Source organism: Blennius ocellaris, assembly GCF_963422515.1.
Source record: "Blennius ocellaris genome assembly, chromosome: 15".
NCBI classification, from domain to species: domain Eukaryota; kingdom Metazoa; phylum Chordata; class Actinopteri; order Blenniiformes; family Blenniidae; genus Blennius; species Blennius ocellaris.
The window spans coordinates 18,779,150-18,802,673 of record NC_137664.1 but is presented as its reverse complement, the minus strand read 5'-3'; the positions used below and the strand labels follow the sequence as shown (position 1 = coordinate 18,802,673).

The 23,524-nt window shown below is 42.3% G+C and overlaps 1 protein-coding gene across 1 annotated transcript; it reads left to right on the top strand.

The window, feature by feature from the left end:
• Positions 1-143: 143 nt before the first annotated feature.
• On the top strand, positions 144-18,571 carry cfap44 (cilia and flagella associated protein 44; the record flags this gene model as incomplete). The annotated part of the gene is made up of 33 exons (XM_080509944.1): positions 144-244; positions 755-917; positions 1,867-1,969; positions 2,069-2,285; positions 2,804-2,918; positions 3,499-3,663; positions 4,828-4,983; positions 5,386-5,433; positions 5,981-6,080; positions 6,783-6,877; positions 7,028-7,237; positions 7,950-8,060; positions 8,144-8,296; positions 8,505-8,678; positions 9,383-9,525; positions 9,776-10,055; positions 10,466-10,521; positions 11,092-11,254; positions 11,420-11,550; positions 12,144-12,343; positions 12,418-12,562; positions 12,682-12,835; positions 13,071-13,312; positions 13,392-13,644; positions 13,769-13,972; positions 14,138-14,330; positions 14,418-14,516; positions 14,837-14,967; positions 15,058-15,174; positions 15,373-15,574; positions 16,105-16,265; positions 16,482-16,616; positions 18,350-18,571. Exons 1-33 carry the CDS (start codon positions 162-164, stop codon positions 18,569-18,571), a joined length of 5,124 nt encoding a protein of 1,707 aa, XP_080366070.1. The 5' UTR covers positions 144-161.
• Positions 18,572-23,524: the final 4,953 nt, after the last annotated feature.

The window sequence follows — 23,524 nt, the reverse complement described above, 5'->3', positions numbered from 1 at the left end:
GAAAACATGACACTGATGAGTTTTCCCTTGAAACGTTGTCGTGTCTTAAAAAGACCAACAACACAGAAAATCACCAACCGCCGGTCTCCTGCATTTCCTCTCCCACAGAAAATGATCGTGCAGAAGGTGAGGAGGTTTCAAAGAAGCAGCTCCCTGCAGACATGTACTATAACTATGAAGATCTTCGCTCCCGACCGATCGCCACGCCAGGATGTGAAATCCCTGCAAACTTCCTGCAGCTCTCGTATCTTTCTGCTAAAAGCTGAGACGCCAGCGAGAAGAAACGAAAGCCAAGGCTGATCAGGCCATTTGGCTGTTTCTGTATATATCAAACCACCTGTAAAAAGAAGATTTAGATCCGATAGAGAATGTTCAAACAGAAAGATAATGGTCGAAACAAAACAAAGTTGATGCTACAAATTGAACAACATATAATATCAAAACTAATAGAGTGACATATGATTAATTAAAAAAAAAACAGGTGAAATTGATGTTGGAAAATTGCATGTAAGTGAATTTTAAACACATTTTAATAAACCAGATTTCAATAGTTAAGAATAATACAAGAAAACAAAAATGTAATATAGAACATTTACACACAGATCAGATTAAGCTTTAGTTTTTGCAGCAGGAATCATTGAAAAGGATGTTCATGTTGTACATTTCACTGTCTCAGCCCAGCTTTATGTATAAACTTAAATGACTTTGAAATCCCAGCATCAGCATTTTAAACCCTTAATGGTTCGGCCTTCAGACACTCGTTTGGCTACGACAGTAAACGCACGTCCAACTTGAAGCTGCTGGACGACAGAATCCTGCTGTTTATAGCAGGAAACCTGCTGGTGCTGCTGGATGTTCCCACCAAGGAGCAGAGGTACCTGCGGTCCTGCGGTGGAGGAGGAATCGGAGCCGTCACGGTGAGCGGGCGGACATACTGAGGAACACACACAACACTGATTCCACTCTAATTATGGCGGAATCTTTGAAAATGGCTGCTCTGAGGCTGAGACGCGATGCTGGGAATGTTACAGCATTTATTAGAGCCACAATACATGAACTGTAATTACAGAGTAGAATAACATGGATCATAATATTGATCTTTATTTTAATGTTGGTTGGTGGATGCCTACTGTCCAGCAACAGGTAAAGGCATAGCACTGTGAAATGATGCTAAATGTCCAGAAAGGTCAGTATCTGAGTGTTGTAGAGGTCTAATGTAGCATCATGATGCAGAACTTCTTCAAGGCTTATGGCAGCACACAAACAGCCACTGCCCCGGCACATTTACACAACGGCATTCTGGTCTTTGACATGAAAACCCCAATTCCTGCATTTGTCTAAATAAAATCCGGCCTCATCAATGTACATGAATGCATAAGCCTGTGTCTACGTACTGTAAATGTTGTGGTAGCATTACACAAAACTACATTATCTACAATAGCTTTTTGCATGTATGTGAAGACTTGTGCGTGTGTGTATTAATTTGATTCATGTGTGATCAGATTGAAGCCCCGCACACACACACACACACACACACACACACACACACACACACACACACACACACACACACACACACACACACATCATCATCATCATCACACACACACACACACACACACATTGATCTGTGCACAGGTGTAATTATGCTCATGGAAATTGCAATACAAGACAAAACAATCTCACTCAAATTGAAACACAAGTACAATAAATACAAACGTGTCTAAATATATGAACATCTTTCAATGCGTGTGTGTGTGTGTGTGTGTGTGTGTGTGTGTGTGTGTGTGTGTGTGTGTGTGTGTGTGTGTGTGTGTGTGTGTGTGTGCGTGTGTGTGTGTGTGTGTGTGTGTGTGTGTGTAAAAGGTCCACCCTGGCGGAGGCTTCTTTGTTGTCGCGGAGAAAGGAACCCAGCCTGACATTGTCGTCTATGAATATCCCACATTACGACCGTACCGCATCCTCAGAGGTAAGTGTGTGGCTGAACCTCACTCGGTATATATATCACTTTATTGTGTTTCATTGTTTCACATCATAATGAGTTAAATATGGAAAAAAAAATGTGTAGGTGGCACGGAGCGGCAGTACAGCTTTGTGGACTTCAACGGCGATGGCAGTGTGCTGGCCAGCGTGGGCGGCGCGCCCGACTACACGCTGACGCTGTGGGACTGGACGCAGGAGGAAGTGATGATCAGCTGCAAGGCCGTTTCCCAAGAGGTTTATCGAGTCACTTTCTCCCCTCACGACCCGGGCCTGCTCACAACATCGGGATCTGGACACATCAAGTAAAGGACGTACCCGGTTTGAGATTTGATGTCATGTGTGAATGGTTCGGATTGAAATTAGATCATGACCAAGCACACTTAAGTTCATGGCAATATGAATGTGTGGAGAAGATAAAGGAGAAATGTTAAAACAGCAGTGTTCAAATCGTATTCATTGAGGGCAATGTATAGAAAAATATATTTGTAAATTATTGTTTTGTTTTCAGTTTTGTTCTGTTTGCATTCCACACTGATAAAAACAAAACAAAACTGGTCTCCTCTCCAGGCTGAAAACAGATAAATGACGTTCAAACAGCTACAACAGCCAGAATAGATTGATTTACTAAAAACAGAAAAGAAATAGGCAAAACTACTAAAAGAAATTATACATTAAGAACCGCAAAACACGCAAAAAAAAAAGTGAAAGAAAGAAAAAGGGAACTGCTGGAAAAAGACAAGGAAAATAAATATAAATAAAAAAGGAAACAGGAAAAAGAAAAAAAAATGAATGGAATCAATGTTTTCTTTTCCAATTTCAGGTTCTGGAAAATGATCTCCACGTTCACGGGGCTGAAATTGCGAGGGGTTATGGGACATTTTGGCAAAACTACTGCAACTGATATCGAGGGTTATGTGGAACTTCCTGATGGAAAGGTTTGTATTTTTTTTATGCTGCACAAAAAACAAGCCCAAAAAATAATGAGAATTTTAAGAATAAGTGTTTTCTTTTTAACCATGTGCCACATTTTAAATATCCACTATTATAATGGCAATATGGAAATTGGAGATGCAGAAATGAGATATTTGAACAACGAAACAAAAAGGCTTAATACAAACGACTATTTTGAAGTTTATTCAACATTTGTCTATGAAATTTTATCGTCAGGGGATTTTACACAGACCTCCTTCGGTCAGTACATGGATCTCTTCACACATTAGGTTGGCGAAGATTTTGAGTCTTCATGTGTGTTGATTAGGTCCCGAAAAGATGCTATAGTTGTGACTGTTTTTATCTTGATCTAAATTATGCAATGTCCAGGTAATTTCCACATAGAGCATTTTGGGGGGGTTTAAATCTTTATTTTCACAAAATGGAAAATACTTGGCAGTGAACGTGTTTAAAGAAATGCAACTTCATTCATAGCAACAAGATTATGTTGCTAATAGTGTTTCTATTACTTCATCAAAACCCAGTATTAGAAAACAATACCTCTCACTCCGTTCCCTCCTTTAGGTGCTGTCAGGCACGGAGTGGGGCAACTTGCTGCTGTGGGACGGGAACACCATCAAAGCAGAGATCTGTCGGAAGGAAGGACAGAGCTGCCACATCGGGACGGTTCAGCCGTTCGCCTTGGAGGACGGACAGCTGCTGACGATTGGCTCTGATGGAGTGGTTCGGGTAAAGTACCATTCATACTTCCTCTGTCACATTGTACGGCTTTCCCCACAATCTCACATGTTCTCGTTGGTCCAAAAGCATTATATTCAAAGTTTATTGCCCCAAATCCAGTTATTCCTTGATTTTTATCCATTTGAGTATTGGATCATAGGAGCTGCATTCAGAATCTGCTGTGTCTGTGTGAGCTGGACTGGCTCCGCCCACACATGTCCATCTTGGGAAGAGCAGGAAGTACTTCCTCTCGTGGTGCCATGTGCCAGAGCAGAGCTGCCTAATTGTGAGAGGGTCAAAGGGAGGGCCTTCCTCCATTGGGATTGGTTAAACCCCTGATGACATTATTTAGGGTTTGATTTCTGATTTGCCTGTTGGAGCGACACATTTTCTACATTAAAAACTGAAGCAAGTCAAGGAGAGAGATGACACTTTCTTCACTTCTGGGACATCGTTCCAGGTATGGGGATGATTATTACTGTCGGGAAAAACTTTAGGAAGTGAATTTATCACATACCTCTTTAAAGGTACACTCTATCTGATTTAGATGATGCCACTTTTGAGCACCAGATGGCAGTAGTCAGTCAAGTTTAAGTAGTTGTTAGTCAAGAACTTCAGTGTTGGTTGAATTTTGTGTTCCTACTCCTGACGAGTTCAGAGTTTCGGAGTGACTCATCACACCACCTCATGGTAGAAAGCTGTATTACAAGACAGATAAGGCTGTGGCGAACTTGAAGCGTTATTAACTTTTGTGCATTTCTCTGTAGATTTGATAGATTTTATTAAATATATTTTTGACTAAAGATATTACATGTTGTAATTTTAAAGTGAGTCTAGTTTAATTGCAATTCACAAAATGAAGCGACACAGCACCAAACCATTTCTGCTGAGTAAACGTCTTTCTAAACTTTCTCCTTTTGCGTTCACGTAGTTCGCCTTGTGTGAACCTTTGTGTAACATTAATACATAGTACTTCTGTTAAGCTCTACTGTCAGTTGACAGATACACATTTCCAATTTCAAACATGATACAGGAAAAGATCAAGATAGACATTTGGCTTGGTCAACTTGCAAATGCAGTTGCCTCTCTAAAAAAAATACAGATAATTTAAGAATATGATGATTTTTTTTCAAGAAATCGACATCAAGTATGAGTTTGTAACTTTCTCTCCAGGGTTGGGACTTTGATCGGATCAACGCCGCCAAGAGCACCAGTGACAGCAGTCCGTTTGAGTTAGAGCCCATCAATGAGATGACGGTCGGACACAACGTCTGCCTGGCCTCTATGGTCCGGAGCTCCCTGCCCGACTCCTTCCTTTGGTTTGCTCAGGTCAGCAGGCTAATGCAAGTAATTCAAAGTATTTGTTATATATATATCGCTCAAAAACCTGGTTTCGATGGACTCTTTTAAAAGGTTGATTGACTTGGAGACGGACACATCTGTCTGCAGGTGTTTTGAATGATTGACTTTGATTTTAATTTGTGGGCATATATCTATATCTATCTATCTATCTATCTATCTATCTATCTATCTATCTATCTATCTATCTATCTATCTATCTATCTATCTATCTATCTATCTATCTATCTATATATATATATATATATATATATATATATATATATATATATATATATATATATATATATATATATATATATATATATATATATATATATATACATATGGTTTAATTTCACCTCGCCCTCTTTCCGCTGACTAATGTTGTAGGATTCCAATGGAGCCATATGGAAACTGGATCTCTCGTTCACCAACACGGTGAGTTCGCGATGCCTTGTGTATTCAACAGAACACAGCTTCTCGATGCAACGTTTTCTGAACACTCTGCTCTCTGCCTCCATGTGAACAGGGAAAACACAACTTTTGCGACATGCTGAGTGCAGCACATGCACACGAGACTCATACAAAATAGTTGTAGCGGATTCCGCGGCAACCACAAATATTTTCAAAACGTCTCTGAAACAAAAACACCACAACAAGGCTTTCTTTCCCCCCAGTCAATCATTGTTGTGTAAATGGAGCCTCAGACATTTTATCGAATCGAGAGCAAATCTGGGAAAACTGTATTGATTTCAAAGTTTCCTGTTGTTAGGAGTGTGGAACCACTTGCATTGGGCTTCACTGGGATGTTTAGTCATAAGAGAGAGGGTCTGCAGCCTTTAAACGCTCATTGCATCATTGTTTTCATTGAAGAGTGAGGGTCTCCAGTGCTGTATGTGCTGTATTTTATACTCCTAAGAGGAAACAAAAACTGTGGTATTGCGTTGTACATGAATGAATGCTTATGCTTTACTTTTGTGTGCAGACCCCTGATCCCGAGACTTTGTTTTCCTTCCACGCGGGCGTCATCCAGGGCCTGGACGTCTCCAAGAAATCCCACCTTGTGGCCACGACTGCTCTGGACCGTGAGTTCATGCGTGCTGTCAGAGACGTCTATCATCAGAAAGCAGCTTTAGAGACAACTGATGGCTCAACTCGGATTAGTCATTTTATTTTCATCATGGAATTTTAAGGATTGGATTTACTGTTTCGTTTTAATTAATTAACTTGTTTTCAAAACCACGAGATTGTCTCAGATTCCTCCAGCTTGCTGAGCTTTAAATCACTTCTGTTCTTGTGTCTGTTGGACGTCTCAAACAGAGCGTTCTCTTCATTTCTCTGCAAACACAAGGCTTCATCGGTTCATGTTGCTCCTTGACGAGGCATAAATTGATGAAGCCTCTTGGACAATTGGCAAAAAAGTCCAGTTGAGGGCATTCATTTGCTTTTAGAGAAGCATTTACCAACTGTCTCTGTTCTTTCCTTCAATATATTTTCTGATGTTATCTTCGAGCTTTGAGTATTTAGAGTTGGTGTACAGTATCCCGTGACCCCATTACCTCGCAAATATTACTCTCTGGTGAATCAAAGTATTGAAGCCCCATTGATGATAACTTATTTTTACTCGTGACTAACTGGATTGATGTCAGCCAGATCAACGTTTCATGTAGTGAAAGCCCTTTGTTAGGTATCGTCTACTCAGATCTCAGATTCTGAGTTTGGCAATCATACTTTTTGAAGCAGAGGCCTGCATGCACACACTATAACCAAATGTCATTGCTTTCCAGGTTCAGTCAAGGTATTTGACTTCCTGGCAAAACAAGAGCTGACCAGCAGTCACTTCAATCAGGGAGGAACAGCTCTCATCTGGGCTCCATCTTTGGTACGCTTAAATTTACTCATTTCATTTATGATGCCACATTTGCAAAAATCAGAATGTTATATTTTCTTTATTATCTCATATATTTCTATTAAATCCAAATACAACACCCAAAAGGACATGAATGTTTGAATGTGATGTGTTTATCCTCAGGTGAACCAGAGTGGAGGTTTGCTGGTGACAGGCTTTGAGGACGGGGTGGTCCGTATCCTGGAACTCTACGACTCTCAAAGTCTGCATGAAGCGACCCGGCGCAAACCTGGAGGAGATGCGAAGCTGCGCCTGAAACAGGCCTTCAAACCTCATAGCGCCTCCGTGACAGCAGTGGCATATGAACGAAATGGAGAGATCCTCGCCACGGGGGTAAGATGTCTCTCTGCTCGTTGGACCCGGATCATCGGATTCCAAACGTAAGGCCCGTGGGCCAACACTAGTCCACAAGAGGCTCCAATCTGGCCAAATAATCTACCAAGCAAATTTCAAAAATGTCAAAGAAAACACTGATTTTTAACACACAAAAAAAAAACAACAAATTTGTTAAGAGTAGCTGGTTCAACACAACACCGAGACCTGAGATGAGGTATCGACGCTGCCATGAAAGATAGCCGACCTCATCGCAAACATACAAACTGGCATTCGCCTCAAAGCCATGCTGTCAGGGTGAGTTTGTAAACACTTGCAGAATGGAAGAGCTGGAAGAGAGGTTTTCTGGATATTTCACTTTATTTTGCTCCAGAAATTGCCATTAAAAACGACTTTATGTTTGTTGTGCAGCAGCACAACAAAGAAAGACTTTAGAGTTTAGATTTAAAGGTTATCGTGTCACTATTGTACTGGTCCAGCCCATTCAACATGAAATTGGGTTGAATGTCTTCCCTGAACTTACGTCATAAAACAATTTGGGCTTTGGAGTTTGACTTTTAATGTGATGCATGACTTTGCCATGTACATTTCTAATGTTAGCTATTGTTGCAGAGCCATCGAACTGAGATGTTTGGCAAGTTTCTGTCGATTCAGCCCACATTTTGATCTCTGCTTTTGTCACCTCTTTCCCACATTTGTTCACAATGCTCAGAGCGCAGATTGTACCGTGTTTTTCTTTGTCGTCGGGGAAAAATACCACCCAGTCGGCTTTGTCCAGGTGCCTGGTCCAGTGCAATCCCTGGAGTGGTCACCTCATTTCCACGTGAGTGTCGTGCTCTCAGAGTGTCACTGCGGCTCATATGCTCAGACCAACCAACCACTGCTCTCAAACACACTTCTACACAGAGCGACAACAGGCTGCTGGTCCTGTGTCAGAATGGTCACGTGGTGGAAGTGCACAGTCCTGATCCGAAGGCCCACAAGTCCGACAAAACCTTCCTGATGGCTGCGCTGCCCAGGAAATCCTTCAGGTTCACGAGCATCAAATCTCACCTCAAGGTCTGAATCAAGCCTGATCGATGAAATCAACTCATTTCATAACCGTGTCACTCAACTGATATTTTGTTGGAATCTTCTAAATGTCATATTTCTTATCTTACCCATCTCTTTCGACATTCCTTCAAAGAGGCTTTTGTTTGACTTAATTTGAAAATAAACAAGATTTGTTTCCTATCAGACATTTACTGTCCTAATATGTGGATTTCAGAGGGGGGAGGACCCCACAAGCTATGGAACCGAGAAGGTTACTGAGAGGATGGAGGGAGAGAAGTGGTTAAAAGATGATAAAGAGGAAGATTTACCTCCAATCTACATTCCAGATCCTCCAAGTCCTCTCTACTGTGGCTTCTACTCCCAGCCCGGCCAATTCTGGCTCTCCATGGTATGAACACAGACACACATTGAGGAGTTTCTACCAGCTAAATGACAGACTATGCTTTTTATGTTTTGGTTTCATTGGCTAATACTTGGTATGCGCACTCTTACCACTTCTAAAGTCGAATGTATTTTGGTAAGCAACTGAAAAAAGCTTTTTGTGTGACGTCACATGTCGAATGGAGAAAACATTACACGTTATCTGCTGTGACTGCAATGCAACACCATTATTGATCCAGAGCATCATTGACTTTGCGGCCAATGGGCCTGTGAGAGGCATCAGTAAAAGCTGAATGGCTTGGCACCACTTTGTGCAGCGTGTAAGATGAAGTCCCAACAGGGGTTCAGTTGAGTTGTAACATTATTGATTCTCTAATTAAATCGAGTCTTCAAACAATAAATGAAAATAAAACTGTTGTGAAGTGAGAAAGTTGGCAAACAGATGCGAGAAACAAGCACGATAATCTACATTTCAAAAATGTGTCCCAAAACAAAAGTCAAATATACAGACATCTCCTTCTAAGGGCTTAAAGGATTTGATGTTTGTTTGGTATCCAAAGACACAAGAAGACGTCATCTTACTTCTTGGAACTTAAGATGTGATCATGCAAAATCTCTTACCTGGTAATTAATTTACACTCTCTCTCTCTCTCTCTCTCTCTCTCTCTCTGTCTCTCTCTCTCTCTCTCTCTCTCTCTCTCTCCCTTGCAGGGAGGCTTTGACTCAGGTTACTTGTATCACTGTAAATTCTCTGAGAATCAGGATGAGGATCCAGACAAGCGACGGGATAAACCCTTTGGTTTCCTACCCATCCATGATGCAGACGAAGACCCTATTCGATCAATCACCTTCAGGTAAAGATAAAACCATGGCCTGAAGTGAAGGAAGTGGCTAAAAGTTACAGTTAGAAAAGCTTATTCTGTGAGATCCAGTGAGAATCAAAATAGGTTTTATGTTGGTGTCGAGTCACCTCAACATAAGAATATTCATCAGCTTTGTTTTTGTAGGTTTCTGTCTTTAGTAGTCAAAAAGTAATGAGCAGTAACAAATCAAACTGTGTAATCAAACAAGAGTGGAGTCTGAAGTGTCTGTGGTGTTTTCTAGCTCCGACAGGAACCTGCTCTACTGTGGTATGCACTCAGGCGCCATCAGGATTTATCCTCTGGAGCCGGGAGACCGCAACCTCGCCTCCATGCAGGCCTACTGGTCGCTCAACATCCACGACAACCATTACGGACACCTGCGACACGTCCGCTGCAGCTATGACAACCTGTTTGTGCTGACCGCGGGAGACGACGGGAACATCTTCTCCTTCAGCCTGCTCTCTCCAGAGGAGCTCCAGAAGAGCCTGCAGAGGGAGAGGGCCCCAATCCCTTCACCCAGGGTCAGTCCACTGTGCAACTTTTTGAAAACACTCCCAACTCCTTTGTCATGTAAATGGTAAAAATGCTGCTACTGGTATCAAGCACACTGTAAAATAAAAAAAAAAAGGTGTGCAGTTTGAGAGGTTGTATTTTTATTAAGTTAAGCTGTGCGTCATCAAAAGGGTACAAAAACATTCTACATGCTACATACACCACTGTTGGAGCATGTTTTACGTATTACATGAAAGTTTGGGTTCTTGAAGCCACCCAATTTAAAGGTTTCTTTTGATAACTCCCATTGTGCAATGTGAAAAAGCAGCTCAGACGTCCAATCCCAGAGGCTACTGGAAAGAGTAATGCTTTGCTAAGGCTGTGATTGTTGTTTCAAATGAAGCTGTAATGACAAATTACAATACTGTCGTCCTGACAGGTGGGTCTTGAAAGTGAAACACTGTCTCGTGACATTGAGGACCCAGCAGCCTACAGGTGGGTTGAAATCATATCTTGAACTACAGTACATTTATTCCCTCTTAACACTCTTTGCTTTTGTATTCTTCTTGGTTACACTCACAGGTAAGAAGCAATAGAGTTTTATTTGAGCTTTTTTGACAGCCATCTGTAGGGTTTCTTTTTACTGTTTTAATTGTGGTAATATATGAAACAAAAAGAACGAAACAGTGGTGAAAAAGAAGATATCAAACTACTCATGTTTATTTCTCTCCTTCTCTAAAATCCAATGGAAACAACTTGTAACTATACAAATTACTTTCCACATAGAATAAAAAGCATGTAATGCACACAGGTGGAGCACTGGACTACAAACTAATGAGTAGTTAAGAAAATCCAGAAAATTGAACTGAAAATAAGACTATTTTAAAGTTTTGGGGTTTTTCCTCAATATTTTATGTGAGACTAAAGGTCATAGCAGGGTGAGATTTACTGGGAGGCATCTAACTATCAACCCTTCTGGTGAATTACTATGTCTGACACTGTTGGTCACACAGATGTGTTCTGTTCCTTCTAACATTTTCTCATGCCTGCCCCGCCACCATCCAGCATAGAGATGGCCAAGCAGAAGCTGAAAAACGACCAGCTGCGTCGGGAGGCTGAACTGAGGGTTGCGGAAAAGCAGAGAAATCTGGCTGAACTCCAGAAAAGACTTAAACAAGTTCTAAATGACAACGAGAGTCTCCCCGAGCATGTTCGCCTGAAACCTGAGGTACGGCTGTAACTGATTTCCAGACACATTTCATTCGTTTCACTTTTAATTACAATCCAGTTTTCAAAACATTTTCCCACAAAAAACCTGTTGTTGACCCCAGACTCAGCAAGACTTTTGGCACTGTATTATCCCTATCTCTATTGTGTGGATGTGTGTTTGTAGGAGCTGCAGCTGGACCGCCACTTTTATGAACAGGCAGAAAAGCTGAAAGCGGAGAAGATGATGGAGGTCAGAAGGCAGTTTGCCTGGGAGCAGGAACGCATTAGTAGAGCTCTCAGAAAACTACAGAACGGGTACTTATGAACACACACACACACACACACACACACACACACACACACACACACACACACACACACACACACACACACACACACACACACACACACACACACACACACACACACACACACACACACACACACACACACACACACACACCACTGTTGAGATAGATTTCCTTCATCAGATTCGTGTTCCATGGTTACGGGAACACCATGCGATATTTCTGGTCTGAATCATGTAGAATCAGTTTAGAATGAAACACCTGCTCAGGATGATATTGGTGCCGTGAACTAAAGTGTGTTTTACACCCCTGTTCTAAACTCAGGACTTCAGAAAGATGATCCCAGTCATCAGCTAACATAATCATTTGTTTGAATTACGGAAGGAAGCTGGAGTACAACATGCAAACAATCAAAGCTGGTCTTCTCTCAGTGTCGCCCACTGGTTCTGTTTTCGCTGAATGAAAACGAAATCACCAGAAGCCTCAGTTCAGCAAAGTTCTTTAATATTAATCAAGACAGAAGCAGTTTGACATCCTCTGGCTTGTTCTACAACAGTTTTGCTCTGCTCTCCAAAGCAATTCAAACCCTTCAATTTACAGGTTCAAAGACTCTCTCGAGGCCACCGTGGTCACCGTGGTTGCGATCCGCTCCAACCACAGAGTGTCTACCTACAGTGTGGCCTCGTTTGCCCAGCCTCCAAGTGGAGATGGTCCTCGGAGCCTACCCAGCCAGCCCAGTGGAGAGAAAGACTGCAAAAAACCCAAACCTGAGCCTCCAAGAGAAGGCGCCAAAGTCGAGAGTAAGAAAATGTTTGCAATGTCTCTCAACGTTCAAAAAACGAAACCACGTTGACATATGCCGTGTCTTCTCCAGAGCAAGACATCTTCTGCCCCCCAGTGACTCGCCCAAAAAGGGTTACGCTGGGAGATCGGCAAGAGGAGAGACTCAGAAAGGCTGCACTGAGAGCCAAGTTAGCTCAAGAAAAAATAGAGAAGAGAAAGCAGGAATGGGCCCAAATGTGAGTTGATCTTATTCTGCTCCTAAGTGGTGATCCAATAACCTAAAAAAAAAAAAAGTAAAATCCCCCCAGTCTGTCTAACCATTTGCTTATTGGAAAACTTGTTTGGTGCTTTCTAGCTATGCAGAGAAGCCGAAGGAGGACTTCGAGGACCCGCAGGACCTCCAGGCCATCCGAGAAGCCAGAGAAAACATTGCAGATTTCACAGTGGTGAAACGCCAGAGGGTGACCACTGAGAGGAAGAAAGAAGAGCTGCTTGCTTTGGAGAAAAATGTACAGGCTCACATCTGCTAATTCTACTCTTTTGTCTCTTTTCAGGTTGCTGTAGTCCCGTATTGTGCTTGACCGTTACAGGGAGTCTTCAGTCATCAATAGTGGCTTGAGTGATCAATAGGGATTTATTAATGAACATATCTTGAGTGACTCTTCGACCAAAATGGAAATAAGTAACACTTGGAATATCTGAACCTCTGCAAATTGACTACACGACTTCCTTCCTCCCCACCAGAACCGGGAAAAGCAGGTTGAGATCAACGGACGGATTTTGTCATTGCGGGAGGCCAAGGTTCATCTGGTGTCTTCACTGCACGCTCAGGCTCAGCAGCTTCACAGGGTCCAGCAGCGTCTGGCAGCCCATCTCCACCGCCCAACTCCTACGCCACCTACCCTGCTCCCAGAGGAAATGCCGGAGAAGAGGCTGCAGTGCAGCCCTGCCACCTTGGAGCGATATCGAGTACTGAGGGATCAGAGGTACGCAGGATTCAGACCTAAGCACACCAGAGCTACTCAGCAGAGTGGGTTATTTTCTTTAAACCTATTGATCCAATAGGTTAAAGACGCTGGGAGAAGAGAGGCAGGTGGGTGAGGAGGAACCTGTGAGCTTGTTGGAGCAGTTGGAGGGAGAAATGGAGAATGAAGAAAAGGAGAGAGGAGATGAATCGACTCCGACCAGAGAAGAAGAAGAAGAAGAAGAAGAAGAGTCTGCACCGGCAGAAGTGGCAGTGCCGAGCGAGGTTGAAGAGGAGCTTCAGACGGAGGAGGAGAGCAGGCTGCTGCATGAGCAGGACTCTCTGCTGGAGCAGGTCGTCATCAGCAAAGATTTCAGTTCTGTTTGCAGAAAAGAGCGTTTTAATTTAATAAGTCATCATCACCAGAAGCTCCCGTGGCCTTTTAGAGACAGTTGTTTTTTATTTTATTTACCTTTAGATGGAGAGTTTGGTTCAACAGTTTGACACGGAGCTCAAGCAGCTGCACAGCCAGAAGCTGCGTCTGGACTACCAGCTGAAGCTCACTGATCTCCGAGTGCTGACGGTCCGCCAGGAGCTGCTGCTCCTCAGGCAGTCTGACGGGAGGAAGGAAGCAGTGCAGGAGAAGCTCAATGAGTGCGTGGAGGAGGAGAGCGGCATCACGGTGGGAGAATTGAAATCATGCGCTCATGATGGGTTCAAAAATTGGAATATTTAAGACCGACAGATTAAATTGAATCTGATTCAGTCAAAATGATCACGGCTGTTGTTCTTCTCACAGTTTTTCCAATGCATGTGTGTCGTGACCTGAATGTCCTGTTCCTTCCAGTCTAAGCTGGAGGAGTACAATCAACAGCTGGAGCTGAAGACGGGAGAGGTAATCGAGCTGGAGAGGAGAGAGAAATCTCTGACCGCCGCCTTTCAGGCGTCTCTGGGTGAGGACAACAAGTTTGAAGAGTTCCTCACCAAAGTCTTCAGGAAGAAAGTCAAGCGTGTGAAGAAAGACCAGGCCATGAATGAAGGTGAAAGGAGGAGAACCCTGTCTCTTCTGTATCCCGCATGTACATTTGTCCTCGCAAGTGTTACGATCCAAATGCGTGTCTTCGCAGAAGAAGATGAGAGTGAGGAAGAGTCCGATGACGAGTGGGATGACAATTTTGACAGCGACACGGAGCAAGATGTGCTTGATGACAGCGTTTGCCCTGCAGGTAGGTGCAGCAGTTCACAATACATGTTTGAAAAAACAATGGAAATACTGACATTTTTGTGAATTCGACTATTATGAAACAGTTCAAAGCAGGAGAAGGTGGGGAATGACGAAAGCAGTTTTGGTATAGCAGAACTTTAATCAACTGTGACTAATATAATGAAACACCACTGAACTGAGGCGTCCGTTGGATATTCCCCGCGACTTTGTTACTCTGTGTTGTGTGATAACAAATCAAATACTGCAGCATCCCACTTGCTCAGCTGAAAACAGTCTGTGTCCTGAGTTAAGCAGAATTGTAAGTAGAAATGTGTGTTTCAGGATGTGAGCCTGAGTTGTTTGAGAACACGTTGCAACTGCGTGAGAGTCGGCTGGACTTGGAGGAACTGATGGTGGAGGAGAAAAATAGCATTGAAGCTTTGAATCGGGAGATCGACACCCTCGTCAAGAAGGTGAAACTTCCTTTTTTAATGTATTTTTGGGGGTTTGTTTTAACATCCGATATTTCTTTGTGACCTTTGTCATTTCGACACTCCATTTAGGAGAAATTGGCAAAGAGCAATCGGAAGGCCGCAGAAGACGACCTGGAGATAATCAACAAAGAGACACAGCAGAAACTGAATCAACTGGATGTGGTGGTTCCTCTCAGACTGCACCAGGTAAACATACAACACAGTTTGGATTTTTTTGCAGGAACCTACTCCCCCTCTCTTAGCACAGACAAGATCTGATGATTCTGCATCCTCGCAAAGCTTTTTGAACATTTACATGTTGCTGTTTGTGTGATATGACAAAGTTTAGAGTCAGATTTATCATGGCTTTAACTTGAGTTAACTCAAACGGCCTCCCTCTGACAGATCGAGTTTGTCACTGACGGTGCGGTGCCGTCGGACCTGAGCGAGGCGCTGGTGCTGAAGGACACGGAGCTGAACAGGCTGCAGGACTGCATCCAGCAGCTGCAGGACGAAAAGCTCCGTGAGAAAGATCTGCATCGTCAGGCCAAACAGCAACATGCCAAGCTCCTCTGCGACTGCAGGGACATGACAGCCACGATCCAGGGTGAGACGCAACGCGCACTATCACCAGAGTTATGAATGACAACATCACCAAGAGTTAATATCTACATTTTGACTTGCCGTTCGAGTGATCAGATCAACATGTGGTGAGCTTTGATGCAGACTGTTTCCACTCGACCGTATTGTGCATTTCGGGCTAACCGCTTGAGTTCAGATTGTCTTCCTACAGGTCCGGCGAGCAGTTTCTCTTGAGTCGATTCTTTTGAAAGTTAGAAAGACTGAAACTCACGCCGACGCATTCTCTTAAACAGAAACACGGTGCGCAATGATGACGTTTAGATATTTGGTATGACGTTGTTGGGGTCGACTGATACCTTCATGCAGTTCCTCTCCCCCAGAGGCAGAGACACTAAGAAGAGACAATAGGTCATGAAACAGCGGGGGGGGGGGGGGGGGGGGGGAGGGGGGGGGACAGTGACCTAACACCCTCTGGGTGTGTGTGTGTGTGTGTGTGTGTGTGTGTGTGTGTGTGTGTGTGTGTGTGTGTGTGTGTGTGTGTGTGCGTGCGTGCAGTGCTGGAGGAGCAGTGCAACGAGCTGATGATGACAAAGTTCGGGAGGCTGGTGGATCTGGAGTCTCTGCAGACACTGTCGGGGAATCGCAGGCTGGAGGAGCTCAAGCATGAAAAACTTCTCAGAGAACACACATACGCCAAGGAGATCCAGGAGTGGGACGTACGCTTGAATGCAACTTGATTTACCGGCGCAGATTGGAACAATGCCGCTCACTTATCCTGAGCGTGTGTGTGTGTGTGTGTGTGTGTGTGTGTGTGTGTGTGTGTGTGTGTGTGTGTGTGTGTGTGTGTGTGTGTGTGTGTGTGTGTGTGTGTGTGTGTGTGTGTGTGTGTGTGTGTGTGTGTGTGTGTGTGTGTGTGTGTGATCGCTTTGCAGAGGAGGGTGGAGGAGGCCAAGCAGACTCTGATGGAGGTCACCCGCTGTAACACCGAACGTCTCTGCTGCACAACGGACATGTTGGAGCAGAAGAACAAGCTGGAGTTTCAAGTCAACGCCAAGCAGATGAAAATGGTAAATTCTGTGTATGGAACCATGTGATAAGGGAGATTAATCAGCGACTTTTCCTTCAGGCTAATTAAAGTCTGTTTCTGTTGCTGCTGAGCAAGATGATGATGAGCCTGAGATTAAACACAAGCAGAATCTGTTGTGTCACACTTTATTTCGAAGCCAATCTAAACAAGTAACGTTAACAAATATAGGAATGCTTTTAATTTCAAGCATAGGTACAGTGAAAATACTATTCCTTGAATTTGTGGATTGAAGAGATATTTATTTTTTTTAATAAATTTTAATCAGGCTGAATATGATTAAAGATAGCACATTTTTAACTAAGGAGGAAAAGCTCTGGGTGTTTTTAAAAGTGCTGTACTTGCTTAATTGGTTAGCACTAATGTTTAACTCTGTCCAGTGTGACATCTTGCAAAACCACTTCATGACTGCGTCAAGCATAAGGTCCGTGGCCCAAAACAACAAGGCTCTAATCCGGGGCGCCAGGTTTCAAAATATATTTCAAAGAAAATGATTTTGTTAAAGACATTGAAAAGCGATATTGTGATGCTGCCCTGAAAACAGCTGCCGTTTTGCTGTCAAACGAGCCAATGCAACGGCTATAGTTTAAGTTTTTTTGGGAGGTCATTTCACTGTATTTTGCACCAGGTTTCATTAGAATTACCTTTATGTTGTTTGTTGTCAATTTCAGTTGTAATTGTTTGGTTTGGTGAAAATATGAAAACGTTTATCACATACACTTAAACTGTAAAGTTAAAATTTAAAGGTTATTATGACACTATTATACCGGTCCAACCTACTTAAGACGAATTTGGGCTGAATGTGGCCGCTGAACTAAAATACACTTATATATAGACTTATACAACCCTGATGCAGAATGTATTGTCAGAGCTGGAGAAGCAAGAGGACGATACTTTGATCGGTGCATCATTTATTTGCTCCCTTTCTGTCAGTTGGTAGTAGATGTAGCTCGCAGCAGCCACACTGTCAGAAAATATCAGACAGTCTGTCGCTGCACAGACATAAGACCACAGATTGCCATGATTGCTTATCTTTCACTGAAGTGATCCCTATAGCATCATCACCTGTAAAATTACCAGCACCACTTGGCTGGATCTAAATTAACTGTTGCAGTAACTTCCTGAACCAGAAGTCTGCATCACCAGCAAGCGCTGAAGCTGCATGTTATTGTATGTTATTGTAAAACTATTTTTGTGCATTTTTAATGAATGTGCCACAAAACAAGTGTTAGATGCTAAGCTGCCTTAGGTCTATAACAGACCTATTTGCTTTCACTGCTGGTTTGTATGTGTGCTTGATATGTGGAAAGGTAATGCACAATGACTAAAACCATAAAACAGGACCAACAGGGCTAAATGTGGTCTTAAACTTCAGAAATGCACCGAAATTTCTACTTTGGTGAATATATAAAAACCTCTATAAATCTTAATAAGCTGTGTTTTTAGATATATTTCGTGGCTCTAGCTGGATGCTAAACATGTTGTAAAAGATCCAGACTTTTGTTGTAAAAATAGTTGGGTTTTTTTCATAATATCAAATGATTCCTCCCAAAATGTATGTTTAATTCAATATCATATATTACATTTTATTAGGTAATTACCACAAGCACCCATAATATATTGATTATGACTGCATTTATAATGCAAATACAAGGGAGCTGAATAACAGGCACTGTGCTGTGTACAATCTGCATAAATGTTTGCTTCCTCCTCCAGGGCCGACAGCAGTTCCAGAACTACAGCAGATGTGTGGATCAGGAGGAGATCGGGAGGCTACAGGAGCTGGTGAAAGTACAATCACAGCATGTCGAGGCGCTCAGGAGAGAGATCCACCTCTTGTCTAGTCAGGGAGGACATGTCCTGCCTCCGGACCTGGACTGGCTGTACGGGCACACACCCCAGTCTACCCCATCAGTAAACATGCAGAGTGGGAAATGATGAGCCAAGTGATGGTTAAATAAAAGTTACATTTCAAAGCAGAAAACTCTGAGTTGTGAACTGAAGCTAAGGCAAAGACCAGAAACTGTTATTCCGATCATTTTCATTATTGATCAGCATGTATGCATTGTCGGAAAAACCATCTTGAATGCAGACTAAAGTCCAAGTGTGTTTCTATTTACTAAGATTTGACCTGTGGATAATAAACCAACAAATAGTGTATTCTTTGTTACATGGTTGTTTGTCTGCAACAGCCAAGTCCACTGGCTCCATGTTGGACAAAGAAATAGGGCATGGATTTTGTTTCATGATTTGGTCAACATGCACACTCAATCCTTGCAATTATAAGAAATTGTTCTTCTACCGTCACAGTCCTCCATAAATGTTACGGTATATACTATATGACGTGTACCTGGTGTGTTAAAAGGAATCTTCGTATTGTGCTGCTCTTAACAATGTGTGTGTGTGTGTGTGTGTGTGTGTGATCCTCAGGGCGCTTGGTCTGCAGGGTTCATTACACGGCCCATGAAAAAAATCGATCCTGACAAGAAGAGACAAACATTTCAACATGATCTTCATCATAATTAATACTGAAATATTTTTTTATTAACTACACTAATTTATCCGCTAGGGGACGACAAATCCTAAATTATGAAGTAGATGACGGGCAGTTGTTTGAGGCTGCCCTGATTTGTTGAGGCTTTTTAATGCAAAACCCATTGATTCATTTATCTAAAGCTAAATATTAAGACCTTCCACCAGCAGGAAGTTGTTGCAATCCGCATAAAAATTACAAGGGGATGGGAACATTTCAATAAGTTTCCAGTTCTTTGACTATGGAGATATTAGGACTGTCTTGTTCAGGGGCCATTCAGCCTAATACATTTAATCTGGAGTCGCACATGTTGAACCTTTACAGCTCATGAAGTTATATAGATGGATGTTTCATAACTACAATCTGAAACTCCTTTTGTTGTAATCTTTTTAAAGCCTTTGAACTTTTCACCATGTTTTAGTTGTTTCAGTGAATTTAATCTTGTCGCTATTTTAGCCATCTTATGTTTGTTTGCTATTTCTTTATTTTGATCTTTGACTTTTGCTTTTTAAACTTGTTCAGTTTAGCTCTTTTAAAAGTTTTTAGGAATTTAATCCTTTTTTTTTATTTCAGCTGTTTTCAAGCTGTTTTGACTCTTAAACATATGAGCCGTTTTGTTTCCTTTTCATACATTTTTCACGGTTTTAGGCTTTTTAGACACTTTAACAATTATGTCATTTTGATATTGTGTCTCTATTTATCCTGTGGCAGTCGTGTTTGCCACCCTCGGGTACTCCCAGAAACGGAACTTTCCAAAATTAATTAATTGATTTAACCATTCATTTAAAAGAAAACCAAACTCAAACCTCCACCCAGACACCCTGCTGCCTCTCGGAACCAGTCTGTCTGTTGAATGATTCTGCGCTCCATTCGATGGCTTTGTCTGGCGCTCTGGCATCGATTGCTTTGGGCTCCACTCAGCCGTTTCCGGGATCCTGATTCTCCAGGACTGTTTGTGTTTACGAATGAAAGGAGAGATACTGTTTACGTCCATCGGACTATTTCACCTATTTTTCAGGTATGTGGTGATTTGCAAACAAAGTGAACACGTCTTCCGTGATATAGGGTTTCGTTATACATGTCAGGAGACTGTGATTATAATGTTTAATTGTGTGTGGGTTTAAATGTATGTTTTTTGGTGTCTGAAAACACACGGAGCAGACCAGGAGTAATTGTGCCTCGTCTTCAGTCGTACGGCTGCAGAGCCCCTGAATGTCCATAGAGAAAAACTAATAATGCGTAGGAACGAGATAATAAGTCGTTATCTCAAGTAAAAAAAAAAATAAAAAAAAAAGCGAGGGAACGAGAGCCTTTACAGCAACTCTTTCGTTACGAGCGCTTTAAAATCAAAATATGCAGACTACGATGTTGGTGTTTTCTAACTTAACCACATGAATCAGATGCATGTACAACTCCCTTTGCCTAAAAGGAGAGGATGTCAGTCACCGGCTCCAAAATCGGCGCTGCCGAATCCCTTCTTTACCAAGAATGAATGAGTTTGGTGCATTAACAGGCATTGCATTGTGAATTTCAACTGAATGCGAACGCGACTGTTTTTTCAGCCTATGTTAATCAGTTTTCTCTGTGTGTGTGTGTGCGCGCGCGCGCGTCCGCGTTGATACCGACATGTGATAACAAACATCTGCAAACCGCTGCTGCAGCATTGTGTGTCCTGTGCGTGCATTCAATTACTGCTTCGGTAGGAATGGAGGTGTACAATGTTCGAACGCAGCTCTACAGCAGTAAACACACGCTGATCAAAGTTCTCCTTCCATGTGGAGCCATTGAAAGGCACATTTGTCTAAGAAATACAAGATTTAATTTGCAGTACTTTGTACTTTGAGTGTAGTTACTGATGTATGGATTTATGATAAAGAAATACTGTAGGGTAGAAAATAGTGGGGCAACGCAGACCTCAGCCTGCGAAGACCAGGCGCCTCAAGGTTGTTTTACCCACAAAACAGGTCCTGAAAGAGGTGTACGCCACTTCCCAGGCAGCGTTTGTCATCTAAAAAAAAGCTCAGCGTCATCTCATACATGTAATGTCTTCACATATCAGATTTACAGATCCACGTAATCAAAAACAGCCAAGCTGCAGTGGTATGGATGTGTTTCTTTAGTGGAATATTACTGAATCAGCAGCACCTCCTTGTCATCCACCACCTCAAACTCAAGTGACTGAGGACACAAGACAAAGTCCACTCAGCCTTTTTACAAGTCCCTGTTCAAATGTTCAATTTATACATTTAATAAACAGATAAAACTTCACTATTAAGTACAATGTAAGTATGATGTGTGAACACGTTAAATGTATGAGATGAATCTGGCTTCAATTGTCCACATCATATGGCTGTAGATGTAGATATGTTTTATAATAATCACATCACAAACCTTCCTCTCTTTCCTCTTCGTCACCCTCAGACCTCCAACAGCAACATGTTTGTGATGAAGAGGACGTTGTCTCCGAGGAGCAGCTCTGGAAGCCAGAGAAGGAGCTCCAGTCTGGACCTGGAGGAACCAGAACCTCCTCACGTTAAAGAGGAAGAGGAGGAACCGGAACATTTACAGAGTAAAGAGGAAGAGGAGGAACCAGAACATTTACAGAGTAAAGAGGAAGAGGAGGAACCAGAACATTTACAGAGTAAAGAGGAAGAGGAGGAACTACAACTTCCACAGTTTGAAGAAGAAGAACCAGAACATCCACAGATTAAAGTCGAGGAGGAGGAACTACAACTTCCACAGATTAAAGAGGAAGAGGAGAAACTAGATTCTCCTCAGTTAAAAGACAAAGGGGAGGAATCAGAATTTATACAACTTAAGGAGGAAGAGGAGACCGAACCTCCTCGGATTAAGGAGGAGGAGCCAGAAACTCTTCAGATGAAAGATGAAGGGGAAATCTACACCTGTGAGGACACGAAGCAGGAGACTGATACGTTTCTTCACACTGTGACTGATGAGAGAAGTGTCCAGAGTAACTCAAAACCAGACAATGAAGAGCTTCACCTTGGTGAATCTGTGCCGGCTGTGCGTCATAAACGTAAAAGAGTCCGTGAAGATTCAGGGTCACAAAGAAATGCAGACTTTACATTAAACAATGCAGCTCAGGAAGATCAGGGGAAGGGTTATTGTGATAAATGCCATAAACATTTCAAACAGAGTCCTCGATTATTAACACTCCGGAGAATTCACACATGTGAGAAGCCGTATTCTTGTGAAGTGTGTGGAAAAAGCTTTTGTCACCGTGATCAATTGACTGTCCACATGACAACTCACGAAGATGAGAACCCACATTCCTGTGAAACATGTGGAAAAAGTTTTGATCACAGGAGTAATTTGATTGTTCACATGAGGACTCACACAGGTGAGGGGCCTTTTTTTTGTGAAACATGTGGGAAAGCTTTTGATTACAGGAGTACTTTGAATGTCCACATGAGGAATCACGCAGGTGAGAGGCCTTTTTCTTGCGAAATATGTGAGAAATATTATGATACCAGGGGTGGTTTGAATGCCCACTTGAGGTCTCACACAGGTGAGAGGCCTTTTTCTTGTGAAACATGTGGGAAAGCTTTTGATAGCAGGAGTGGTTTGAATGTCCACATGAGGACTCACACAGGCGAGAAGCCTTTTTCTTGTGAAACCTGTGGAAAAGCTTACGCTTACAAAAGTCGTTTGACTATCCACATGCGGACTCACACAGGTGAGAAGCCTTATTCTTGTAAAACATGTGGGAAAGCATTTAGCAGCAGAAGTCATTTCACTGTCCACATGAGGACTCACACAGGTGAGAAATGCCACTCGTGTAAAACGTGTGGAAAAACATTTGCTCATCGTCATAATTTCATTAGCCACATGAGGAATCACACAGGTGAGAGGCCTTTTTCTTGTATAACATGTGGGAAGGGTTTCCCTCGTGCTGACACTTTGGCTTACCACATGAAGACACACAGGTGAGAAGTTGTACATTTGAAAGACATCCAAAACAGTTTTGTTGACGCGCCACAGGGCAGCTATGAGGTTCCATAGTTTATTTTGATAGTTGTTGTAGGATGGAATTATAGAAGGTCAAGCACCTCACTATAGTTTAGTTTAGTTTTTTTACATGAACTATCATTTGGAAGTTAGACTCCTTTTATGTCTCATATGACTCTCTTCGTTTTCTGTTTTTATGTAATTGTAATCCTTGCCGCTGCCATTGCAGTTAAAATTGTGAACTGGAATGACTGATCTGTTTACATTTGTATATACTTGAAATTATTGGTATGAAGTTTTCCACTACAGATTTTCAAATCAATGAAATGATTTATGTTTTTAAATTAGGACAGTTGTGTTCATGTGTTAAAAATGCTTCTGGTTCAATT